Source organism: Anolis carolinensis, chromosome 4 (assembly GCF_035594765.1).
Source record: "Anolis carolinensis isolate JA03-04 chromosome 4, rAnoCar3.1.pri, whole genome shotgun sequence".
Taxonomy (NCBI): domain Eukaryota; kingdom Metazoa; phylum Chordata; class Lepidosauria; order Squamata; family Dactyloidae; genus Anolis; species Anolis carolinensis.
The window spans coordinates 28389900-28402964 of NC_085844.1; the positions used below are offsets into that span (position 1 = coordinate 28389900).

Sequence of the window (13065 nt, forward strand, 5' to 3'; positions counted from 1 at the left end):
AATATCATTTGCAGGAACTGGACATTTATTAAGTCTCCATAGTTCATGGGAACCTTGAAAGCATCCATTAAGTCCTCGAAGTTGGTGGGTACAACAGTAAGACAAAGAGGAGGTCCTTGCACTAGTAGAAATAAAATAAAGCCCTGACTCTTGACAGTACCAATAAGATTTGTGGAAATCTTTGCAAATTTAGAAAGGACCTCACATCTTGTAGGAACGTTGTTGGTATAATTCTTTTCTCCGGAGCACATATCAACACATTCAAGCAAATTCATTCATCTCCTGTATAGTAAAGAGTAGGGTTAGGGAAGATGGGGACAGAGAACTGGACATAAGTCAAATTATGTCAGCCCAACTGCTAGACACCTAAATGTGGATTCAACCAAAAGCATTCAATTATTTCATCTGTATAATTTTTGTTACCAATGTGTTCCTGAATCTTAATAATTTTGGAATAAATGTAACTCTGAATTTAGGCAGAAATACATAGACAAACAACAAAGATGTGTTTTCTTTTTAACCCTTCACAGAAAGATAATTACTTGACATGGAAATGGAATTGCTTTTGATAAATTTTTCATGTTCAAAAAGGGTTTTAAAAAATGAATATGCTGAAGGACATCCTCTTCAACCCTTCTTCTAACTGTATAAGCAATATATGCTTATACAGTTTATTTCAAGTCATATGTACTTCATTTCCAAAAGAGGCCCCATTTAGTATACTTCATAAAGCAAAATGGAATTTACAAAGGGCATACTGTTACACAGCATAAGGTATCCTTTATCCTTGCCTCAGAAACAAATGAAAGATATGCAGCATTGAAAAACTTTAAATAATTTGCTTGAATGATAAACACTATGTATGTATTTCTCTCTATTCTAGTTTTGTTTAAACAAAACTGACAAATACATAAATATAGCTTCAATTTACAACAATAAATACAATGATCCATTCATATACTCATTTTTAATATTAAAGCTATCTAAAGTTGAAAGACAAAGCAATTTTATCTTCGGTATTTATTGATTCAAGTGTACAAAGTATTCTTTAAATTGGACAAAAAAGACTGTGTATTTTCACAGGTCTGTATAATCAATGGGCTGCTAACAAGATGTTTGCAATGACATACGTATATTTTTGGTTCATCAGCCATTGGTGGCATGGTTATGATATATAATCATGTCTACCATGATTATACTGTTATAATCAGTGCAGCTTTTGTTGTATCCATGTCAGGGTTGCTGATGAAATCCTCTGGAACCAGGCGTGAGGATTAAATTCAGGATTCATAAACATGCCGAAAAAAGCAAACTTTATAAGCTCCCAAATTTCATCTAAAGTGGATTAAACCCTGCACTAAGAAACGACAGCTTCCCTACATAACAAACACCTTCAATCACCAGGAAATACATGTCTCTTGGCTAAGCAAGGCCAAGCTGTCTGAGTCATTGTGATAAGGAGGTAGAACTCCTAAAGGTAGGACTTTTGGGTCCTCCACTTCTGCTGTACTTTATTTACTCATGGGGGCAAGCTCTATAAACTGGAAAGCTTAGAGTCCTCCTGATCTGCAGGCTGCAATGGGCAGCTTGCTCTACTTGTTGGTGTTGTGTCCCTTCAAGTTATTTCTGAGTTATGGCAACCCTATCACAAAGTTTTCTTGGCAAGACTTATGTGATGGGGAAGGGGTATTGACATTTCCTTCCTCTGATACTGAAGAAAGTATGACTTGTCCAAGGTCATCAAGTGAGTTTTCATGGTTGAATGATGATATGAACCCAAATCCCCAGTCCGAAACCAACCCTCAAATGACTGTATTTATTATTTATTTATTACAGTATTTCTACCCCGCCCTTCTCACCCAATAAAGGGACTCAGGGCAGCTTACAATATAAAACGCATATATAAACAATCACAGTAACATTCCAATTCAACTTAAAATTAAATTACATTAAAACATTCATAAATACACATATAAATAAACATTTAGGCGCATTTCGCATCCAAACCGGTCTATCAATTATATCCTGAAACATGTGTTGTAGTTAGTGCTGCCTCTATTGTTCGAAGACCTGGTCCCACAGCCACGTCTTAACTCTTTTACGGAAAGAAAGGAGAGAGGGAGCCTGCCTGATTTCACTTGGGAGGGCGTTCCATAGATGGGGACCACCACTGAAAAGGACCTGTCTCTCGTCTCTGCCAGCCGCACCTGTGAGGCTGGCGGGACCTAAAGCAGGGCCTCCCCTGAAGATCTTAAATTACATGGTGGGTCACAGCGGGATACACATTCGGACAAGTAAGCTGGGCCGGAACCATTTAGAGCTTTATAGGCTAAAGCCAGCACTTTGAATTGTGCTTGGTAGCTAATTGGCAGCCAGTGGAGCTGACGTAACAGAGGAGTAGTATGCTCCCTGTACGTACGCTCCCTGTACGCGACTCCCTTCAAAAGCAGCCCCACATAGAGTGCGTTGCAGTAGTCTAATCGGGATGTAACAAGAGCATGGATCACCGTGGCCAAGTCCAGCTTCCCAAGATACGGGTGCAGCTGTGCAAAGGCTCTCCTAGCTGCCGCTGAGACCTGGGGCTCCAGGCTCAACAATGAGTCTAGGATCACCCCCAGACTGCAAACCTGTGCCTTCAGGTTGAGTGTGACCCCATCCAGCACAGGCTGTAACAGCCTTCCGACTGACTGGGAGGACCTCTGCCTTGTCTGGATTCAATTTCAATTTGTCGGCCCTCATCCAGTTCGACACAGCTGACAAGCACCGGTGCAGGAACTGGACAGCCCCCTTAGTGACAGGTGGAAAGGAGTGACAGAGTTGGACATCATCTGCGTAGAGATGACACCACACTCTGAAACTCCTGATGATCTCTCCCAGTGGCTTCATGTAAATGTTAAACAACATGGGAGACAATACAGAATCCCCCAATGACACCATATGAGACAGACCCTCCAGGAATGAGTGGAGCCACTGCAAAGCAGTACCTCCAAGCCCATTCTGCGTGAGGCGTCCCAAAAAGATACCATGGTCAATGGTATCGAAGGCCACTGTGAGGTCCAGGAGAACCAGCAGGGACACACTCCCCCAATCCAGCTCCCAGCAAAGATCATCAATTAAGTTAACCAAGGCTATCTCAGTACCATGCCCTGGCCTAAAACTAGACTGTGCCGGATCTAGAAAATCAGTGTCCTCCAAGAATCTCTGGAGTTGCGAGGCAACCACATGTTCCATGACTTTGCCCAAGTAGGGGAAATTGGAAATAGGCCGAAAGTTACCGAATTGAGGAGGGTCCAGTGATGGCTTCTTGAACAGCAGTTTGATCACAGCCGTTTTTAGGCTCCCTGGAAACTTGCCTTCCTGGAGGGATTCATCACCACCTTCACCCGCTTGGCCAAGCCCCCTCTGGCTTCTCTCACCAGCCAGGATGGGCAGGGGTCTAGGATGCATGTAGTTGGCCTCGCCTCTCCAAGGATCTTGTCCACATCCTCAAGCTCAACCAATTGAAATGAATCCATCAAAAATGGACAAGCAGGTGCTCGTGTTACATCCTCAGAGATTGCCGTTAATATGGCGGCAAAGTCAGAGCGGATCAGAGCAACTTTGTCCTCAAAGAACCAAGAAATGCTTCACAGCGGGCTGCCGAGCTGTCAGGGATCCCACCTTGAGTGGTGGGATTTAACAACCCTCTGACAACCCGAAACAGCTCTGCTGGACGGTTCTTTGTGGATGCAATATTGGCCGAAAGGCAAGCTTTCCTTGAGGCTTTTATTGCTGCGGCATATGTCCTAAGATAGGAACATAGCCATGCTCAGTCTGATTCGCTGCGCTCCAATCGCCACACACACTCTAGTTCCCTCTTCTTTCACTTCATCACAGCACCACCTTTAGTACCTCACTAGCTATACGTATACTATATATAGCATTTGTTTGTTGATAATTAGAATGCCAGAGCATATAATCATGATCTAATTGATATAAATACAGTCCATTTAGTCTTAATTCTTCACCTTTCTTTTGTTGGTGCTATACCTGGAGTTGCTCTGTAAAATTCCTAGGTCTGTATTAAAAAAAGGTACTTAACTCCTTTTGACAAATTCTTAGAAAATAATTCTTTTGAGGGGGCAGATTGAAAACCATCCATAAATATCATCAAAGTTAGCCATCTCTACAGAGATTCAGTTCCAACAACTTTTCTTCCTCAGTGATTAATAAAGTAGCATATAAAAAAAAAAACGAATCTTGTCCCAATTAGGTTTTTTTTTATTTCTGTGTATAGAGAAGTACTTTGTATAATATTACAAAATTACTACAAAAAGAAAGCACTTTAAAAAAAAGCTTATTCAGGGTAAATCCATATTTTCTATCAGATATGGATTGTTTATGTCATCAGTTGAGTCCTAGAATATATAAGATCTTGAGAAACATCTATTAAGCTCTTAGCTGTCCAAAATCCACATTAACTATCCTCACCTGCATATCCACATGCAAGCATGTAACAGCACATACACATAGATAGCTCCATGCACTGAGAATATACTTTTTGCCACATTACTTAAAATTACATTAAAATTAGGAAGAGTACTTAAAATATTAATCTTTGGATTAAAAATGAAAACGTGTCACAGCTCACTTCATTGATAAGAACAGTGTTTTAAAACATATATAATCAAAAAACCTTTGAAGTTCTGTATTTTGAATGTTACATCAATAGCTTACATTAAAACTATCAAAAATCTTTTTACACTTTATATATAAGTATTAAGCTGCATGTCTAAAATTGTGAATTTAATGTGAAATGTGACTGATTTATATAACTGGATATAAATCTGGCACAGTAAATCTTACATTAATGTAAGGATCTGACAATCCAAAGGAAAGAAAATGAAGTAATCTGCCAGTAAGAAGTCCTCAAGCTGGGGGTCAGATCCTGTTCATGGAAACCATCTGGTTGGGACCCTCTAAGCCACACCAAACACAAATGATCTCTTTTTTTGTAAAAAAAAATCCTATTCATTAATGCATCACAGCTGCACTTAGTGTTACTTCATTTTTCCATGGCAACGTATTTTCTGTTTCAAGGATCATATTTCAGTTTTGGTAGCAACATGTTCTTCTGCCAATATTGAACATACTTGTGTGTTAAAGACAAGGAATTATTGCAAATTCTTGAAATAGAATCACCTCCTATGTTGATTATGTTAACTACCAACCTTGTGATGCAGCACTGCCTATGCCTAATAACATACCAATGAAACCAACATGCCTTCATTGCTCTGCCATGTAGATACAGACCAAGTGAAGGCAAATGTAAATAAAACACATGATATTTATTTTCTGAACTTGATAACATGTATAATCCACAAAGGCGTGACAATTTCCACACTAATAATAATAGATTTGACTTTAGGAAGAAGCTAAAATATCCTTGTTATGTAACGTGAACTACAATAAACTAAACAAAAATGCTAAGTTATTCAAATAGAGTTTTGGTTTCTTACAATTATTAAGAATGATAAAGTTTGAATATTTTAATATGTAGTATTTTTGATACTTTAAAAATACTTTGTTCACATTATCTCAGCAGTTATTCAATCAAATCATTAAGGGTGGTTTTACAGCTAGTATTGCAGTTTAATTATTTCATATGCAGGTTCAAGACTGAGAGAGGGGGGTTTAATAACCTGCTCAGTGACTCATCTGTTATTCAAAATTTGATTAACTTTTTCCTGCTAACATTTCATGACTTTAACAACTACATTATGCTAGCTCTTATCTGAAGAAATTATACTTGGTACTACTTTCTACATTTAATTTTTCTCTGACTCATTGTTTAAACATCCTAGTCCAAACCATATGTACTATATACAACCAAAATTGATATAATACTCTGTGCACTAGATGAAGTGGGCTATAGTCTGTAAGAGATATATTCAACAAAAGGAGACCCCTACCACCACCACAAAAGAGTAACATAGCAACCCAAGGCCACCCAGTGTGTTTCTATGGATGAGTGAGGATCTGAACCCGTCTCGAATTCCAAGTCCATGCAAGTCCAACACTCAAAACCTCTAGACCACACTGCCTCTACGGAAATTATTACAATGATTGAAATATGAATCACATATTATAAAAGGAACATGGCCAAAGGACGAACCAAGAAGCTATTTTGTGAATATGCATTTACTTATTTTCTAAGTAATTCCATAGAAGAAATAGAAATATTTGATTCAAAATGCCTTTCAGACCTAATTAGAAGATTTTTTAAAAACACAATCTTATACTAGAAGAGTCATAAGCAGGAACAGAGCAAATCCTGGCAAATTCAGAGGCACACTCTCAGTCTCAAGAAGGCAAAGGAAAAATCTCACATGGGTTCATCTTATTATTTATTTATTTATTCGCTCACTTTATCTTTATCCTACCTGTCTACCAATATTGGGAATCAAGGCAGCTAATAATAAATATGACAATACAAATAAAACAATGTGCATTAAACTCTTTGTATTGTTAAACAATTCAACATAATAATGATAATACATTAAAATCTTAGGATCTCCAAGGCACATAATAACATTAACAAAGGCAAGAAACAAGTGAACCACTAACATCATGATATAATACTAACTGCTTAGAACACCATTACTAACATCATAATTTCAGCTCAATGTACTTTGGGTTAAATGTGTTTTTAATCGTTTCTGCTGTTTGTAAAGTATTTTCAAGTAACTAAGGTGGGTCATTTAAAATACTTAAGAAATATTTTAAAATAATATATTCATCTGAAACATATCACTAACAATGTGGACTTACTTGGCACTCATCATTAACTCATTTGGTTGCACTCTGAAAATGCTCAGTTTCAGTGAGAATAACAGTTAACAACCAACTGTGTTCATGTTTCTTCACTCTAGCAAAGACTCTAGTACCAAGAACACAGGAAAAGTGAACACTTCCCTTCTGCACACTATAACTGCCAAGAGACTTACATCTACAAATAAGCCTTTTTAAATCATCAAGTTAAAAGAAGCTTTTTTCCCACTGACATCATAAGAGCTAAACAGCGCTGAGCTGTCATGCAGGATATTAGCATGAGCAAAAACCAGACAAGGCTAAGTAAACACTAGCCTTGGATCCGAAGTAAACTTCCCAGGTGTTTTGCCTTCCGAATGCATCTACTTGCTCTAAATTCACATGGAATAACAATCCTCAAAGGAGTTCAAGTTACAAAGAAGCTCTGATTTATCTGTTGACAACTAAGGACTTTTTCAATCTATATTTGTCATAAGATAAAGTCTATGCCCTAAATCACTATATACAAATACAGTTTCCAAGGTAGATTGTGGAGACAAGGCCAAAGTACTAGAATTTTGGACAAACTTATGATTACATTGTTAAAATGGGGGAGCAGAACTTAGACACTACACGAAAGCTAGCAAAGATCCAAAATTGGTTATCTTAACAACACTGCAAGTAAGATTAGCAAAGCTGAAGAAATCCACAAAAACAAAAACATGCTGAAATACTCTTAACAGTTAAGCAGCCTGAAAATACAAATGCTTCTATAGCAACACTGAAATTCCCCTAAAATTACAGATTTCAGATCCATGTTTAACTACAGAGTTCATTTTCTTTAATCAATGCCTGTTCTCTCTCCCCCTCTCTATGTCCTTAGTTTTTTTTAAAAAGTTTCTTGCTGCTGTTTCACCCTTCCTTTTCTCCCCAACTGCTTCTGTGACATAGCTGAGGTTGAAGGCATGCAATGCATTTTGGTTGTGTCCTCTATGGACAAAAACACCTTCTTCAGTTTGCAGATGGTCCAAACATCCACCTGGGTAAAATTCCTAACAAGGCAAGCACTTTGTTGCTTTATCATGCCTGCCACAATAACATTGACATCTATTCAAATAAAAGTGGTGGGGAAATGCAATGGAGCAAAATATTGCAGTACATACATTTTTGCGATTAATATTTTTCTTCAGTGTGTAACTGGGAAGTGGACCTATAGCATTCTTATATAAATACAAGAATGCATTATCCAGTTAGTCATATATCTCATCAAATAAATTTAAGTCTGTAAGATACACATGAAAATAAAGATTGTATAAAAGTGCACATTACTACCAAATGTTATGGTTGAGCCTTATGGCTCCGATACTGGGAGACGTGGTCGTAAGACTCCTCGAGAGTCAGACTCTCTTGAGGAGCGAGAGAGGAAACGGCTGCGGGACTTATTTGCAGAACCAACAGACGAAGATTCCTTTGAGGGTTTTACCGAGGGAATGGAGGAAGAGGTGGTTAGCTCAGAGGAGGATGACATGGAATGGACTCGTGTGAGGGAGGATTTGGGTATCACCGGCAATGCTAGTGTGGGAGGCGACTGGCGGGTTGCAGGATCAGACCCGTGGACGAGTTGGAGGGATGGAACGGGATCCACAGCTGGGGATGCTGTGGGGCGTAGTCAAAGGTGTTTTAGCTCTGATGAGGATGATGATGATGAGGCACCTGGAATTAGGGTAACAGCTGACAGCGATGAGGAGTTGTAAACCGGCATAAAATGGGGTTTAGAATCCAGGGCTAATTGCGTTGGGCAAGGTAATCTGGACGAACGCTTGGGCTCTTGTTGGGAATTTCCTGAAGACGGGTGTGCTTCGTTTGCTGAATACGTAAGTTACCAAGGACACTGGGCATAGACGGCGGGAGGAACTGTGTGGGCTTTTGTTGTGCAACCTGTGTTTAATCTTATTAGCTTGGACCTCCGTCGTCTTCTTGACGGACATTAATTGCCTATTCTGGATTGACGCTGGACTGACTGACTGACTACGACCTCGGACTACCCCTTCTGTGGCTTTCGGTGGAATTGGTGAACCAAAGACATCTGTACCTGGCTTTCGACCTCGGACCGGACTGGGACCCTGCTGACCGTTGCTACCCTGATTGAAGTGCCTGGATCCGGATTCCGTTTGTTGCACGGAGGAGTAACAACCTTAGTTTCCCATTTGCAGCTTTCGAGTAGCAGAGAGGAATCTGCTGCCAGCTATTTATGTTTCTTTAAATCCTTGTTTATCAACTTTTGTTTGTTTAAATTGCCGGGCTGAAGTAAGCATTTTCTGTTTAACCCGGATTAAACTCCTGTTTAATCCGGTTTATCTTTTGAACCACTTTTAGTATCAGCGGAGTCTTTTTTGTGTATCTTTTACACTGAAGGCAAGTGTTTGCCTAGTCCTTTGTTTCATACGGGCACTTTTTAGTTCTGTAACTTTAATAAACTGTGTTGAACTTTATCTGGTGGCGTTCTGTCTTTGACACCAAAAGAGACCACACATAAGTACAGTATATAAGATTAGATTTAGTTATCTTCCCATTTAAACCAAGACAGCTTTGTAGTAAAATTTGGCTTCATTTATAGAGACAAAATCTGGCAACTTATTTTTGAGGGTTTTCAATGTGTCTGGGCTAAAGCAGAGGAGCATATGGGTGGAACTTCCCATCCAATCCAAAGTGCATATTTACCCAGAGACACGTTTTTGGAACAAGAGGTATAAAATTCCACAAGTACTTCTCCTCATACCTAGCAGGCAAAATACAACAGCTTAAATCACTATCAATTTGGTCCCCTTTTAATAACATCAAAATCTATTGCTTGAGGCAATCACTTCACTCAATCTAATGAAACTTCTGGCCATAGATTTGAAAATAAATGAAGATCCCAGAAAATATTCATTGCTTAAATACATATTAATTTTCATACTCAAGCTATTACAAGTATATCTTACCTGAAGTGTAAGGCGCTTAACTGCATTCCACACTATTCCAATACATTCTTTCATTCTTTCCTCGGGACTTTTGCTGCAGGTTTCAAGTGAGCTCAACATGGCTTTCATTGGAATTGATAAAGGCCTCGATTCTTAAAAATAAAAGGAAGATAAATCAACTTCTTGAATTTACTATTTTTAATCTGACATATAGCAGCCACTATCAAAATTAAATTAGTCATGATTAAATGTTCCTGAAAAAAGTGGAATTATAGGTAATCACAGTTCAGGTTTTTAGCATATTCCATTATCTTCTCTTTTGCATGTTCATTGAAATAATTACATTTACTTAAATTGCAAAGTAATAAAATAGCAAATAAATTGTATTGGTTAACTTTAAAACACCAGGACAACTGTATTAGCAGTAGTATAAGAATCAATAATTTTAGCAAAAATAAGTCTCATTATGGAACAGTGGCCAAGAAAAATATCATGACAATTGTATCAAAATCCACGGAGAGGTCCAGCCTATAGGAACACATTCCCTCTGCCCAGTTCCCTGGATAAATCATCCACCAAGATGAACAAATCTTGACCAAACAAGATTGAAATGAATCTAAGTAATCTATTTTCTCTGGGAATTCCTGGAGTTGGAAGGCTGCCCAAACTGAAATATATCCAATTATACAGGACAAGCAGGTGACAACATTACATTCATTGAGTGGATCCAAGCAATTTTGCCTTCAAAGTATCTTGCAAATTCTTCACAGCAGGCCTGTATGAGAGCTCATGAATGCTGCATTATTTTGTGCAATATTGGCATGATAGAAATACTTTCAATACTTTTAATCAAATATAGTATGTCTGAACAATTTCCAAGGGAAAAAACATTGATGCAGGAAAAAGAAAAGATTAAAATAACGTTCTTCAATAAAAGGACTAAAACTTATTGTAGTCAATAGTTCAGGTTGAAAACAGAACCTTTACAAAACAATGGACTATTGCCAACATGAGAAAAGTATACATTAACATGTTCTTCTACCACTGCAATTCTTAGGGAAAAGATCAGACTTAAATAAAAATATTGTTTTCCTTATGTCTAGTTAATATGCTATCCTTGTTCAAGTAAGTACTGCACAGCAGGCAAACACAAACAGCAACCCTGAATAACTGGACATAATTGTGTGATTTACCTACTTAAGTGCCTTTGAGTGATTTATCATTTGCCAAATTATTTTCTCAACTTGCTTAAATCTAACATTTAAAAAAAATAAAGTTTTGCTTTCTAATAACATTTACTTGCTGGGTTTTAAGCAAGAAGGAAATAAGTAAGAAACACCTATATTCTGGCACTGAATCTCCTAGAATTTCTAGCTTGTATAGAATTAATCGTAATGCTTGTTTCTTAGTTTTATTCATATTGATTCTTGATTGAGTTGCCTATTTATGATTGACAGTATTTATATGCTACTCTACAGCCAATAAAGCTCCCAGGGCAAATTCATGTGACAGTTCTGTGCCCTCAAGCTTACAATCTAAATGAGATACAACATACAAACAAAAGAGGATGACTATAGGAAGAAAATGTAACTTTGTTATTAATTTTCATTATTTATTATTGGTTTTTAAGAAAATTCTTTATTATCCTAATTACAGGCTCTTCTACTCTGTTCTCCAGTGCAAAAAAATACCCTCAGAGTAAATGGCAAAGATCAATTAAAAGATAGTTCCTGCCTGCAGATTTAGGCCTAAATTATATAATTTATCCAAGTAGAGCAGACTAATGGAATCAAATGAATTCAAATATTACTAACTTCTTTTTAGATAATGTCTGTACAAGAAATTTCAGTGGGTATTTTTTAGTTGAAACCAATAATAAAATTTTGGTCTTAGGGTTCCAAAAGACATGACAAAAATGGAAAGGGGAACAGATTGGCGGAATGGTGAATACAGAAAAGACAGATGCAAGCTCAGTGTATTATATGTCCAAGTGTATTATATGACCAATGTATGTCTTCAAAAATTCCACTGAGTGTTGCATACTTGAAAAATTCAGAAGCCATCCGCTTGTAGTTAAACAATCAAATGAGCCTCCAAAGCTGCCTCAATGCACCCCTCTAGGCAATTAGACCACCTTAGTGAAACCTTATAAGACAAGGTTTAACAAATGGAATGATTGTTATTATCTACTGCTTCCTCTATTTCCTTGTACACTTCCCAAGGCCAGGATTTCCTTAAACATACTGAGGATCATTAACTTGATTATCTCCAATTCTACATTTTTTAAACTTTCTAGAAATGTTTCACTCAATTTGAAGCAACCAATTGTTTTGCCTGATACTTTTTTGGCTGCGTGCAGGAACTAGAGTTCACACCTTCTGTTATGCCCCTGGCAAACTCTTGACATGAAATGATTGATTATATATGAGGATTCTGGAGGTTATTTTCAAGAATCTCTTGCAACAGATGGGAATGCTTTCCTTTTTCTCATTCATATACCTTTTCCTTTTTTCTTTAAATTGTTGCTAGGTGACTCAAACAACATGGATAACTAAGAAACAGTGGGTAAATGAATCAACTGTTTGTTGATGGTAATAAACAGTTGAGCTAGAAGAAAATGTGTTCTAATATCACTTAGTGCTCATATTTCATTGTTGTTATATATTGTACAAATGTTAAAAATAGTTTATGAGACAAATCCTTGGATGAACTACAAACAATGTTCTACAACATTTGAAAAAGTGTTACATTTCCGGAGTTCTGCTGAATGTTCAGTAAGGAAAACAAAGGCCTGGGGAATATTTTGCAATGGGAAGGTAGGTCTTGACCCAAAAATGACATAACCTTTTGGCTGTCTCCAAAAAGCAGAGGAATAAAAATATGTCAGCTGAAAAAAAAAATACTGAGAATTCAGAAAAGACAGGGACAGCAGTGGTATCTCTTAGTGTACAGCGGGCATTTTTATTTTTCACGTAAATAATCCTTTTCTAATTCCATCCTCTTTTTTTCTATTACAGCCATAGTTGCTATTGGTTTCAAAAAGGAATGAAGCAGAATTTCAAGCCTTCTGCCTCGGGCCATTAGAAGAGGTGGGTAACAAATAAAATGTATTATTATTATTGCTATTATTAGAATTTCCATTCCTAGAAATTATCACAATGCAACTGCATAGCTTTGTTGCAAAAAAAACCAACACAAAACTATTACATTTGCTATAGTTATCTTTTTGGACAAATATTCTTGATATGAAATACTAATGTATTGAAAAATAAGAAATATTACATAATTGTATAATTATATTACAATTTATTAG

The 13065-nt window shown here is 37.3% G+C and overlaps 1 protein-coding gene across 4 annotated transcripts in view; it reads right to left on the reverse strand.

Moving 5' to 3' along the window:
* The window catches only part of vps13b (vacuolar protein sorting 13 homolog B), a 389126-nt gene that overhangs the window by 199126 nt on the left and 176935 nt on the right, over positions 1 to 13065 (reverse strand). For all 4 annotated transcript variants that reach the window (XM_003226609.4, XM_008119485.3, XM_062980141.1 and 1 more), the window contains exon 22: positions 9774 to 9904. In XM_003226609.4, the coding sequence (XP_003226657.2) occupies positions 9774 to 9904 (131 nt within the window). The remainder of the gene's footprint in view (positions 1 to 9773; positions 9905 to 13065) is intronic.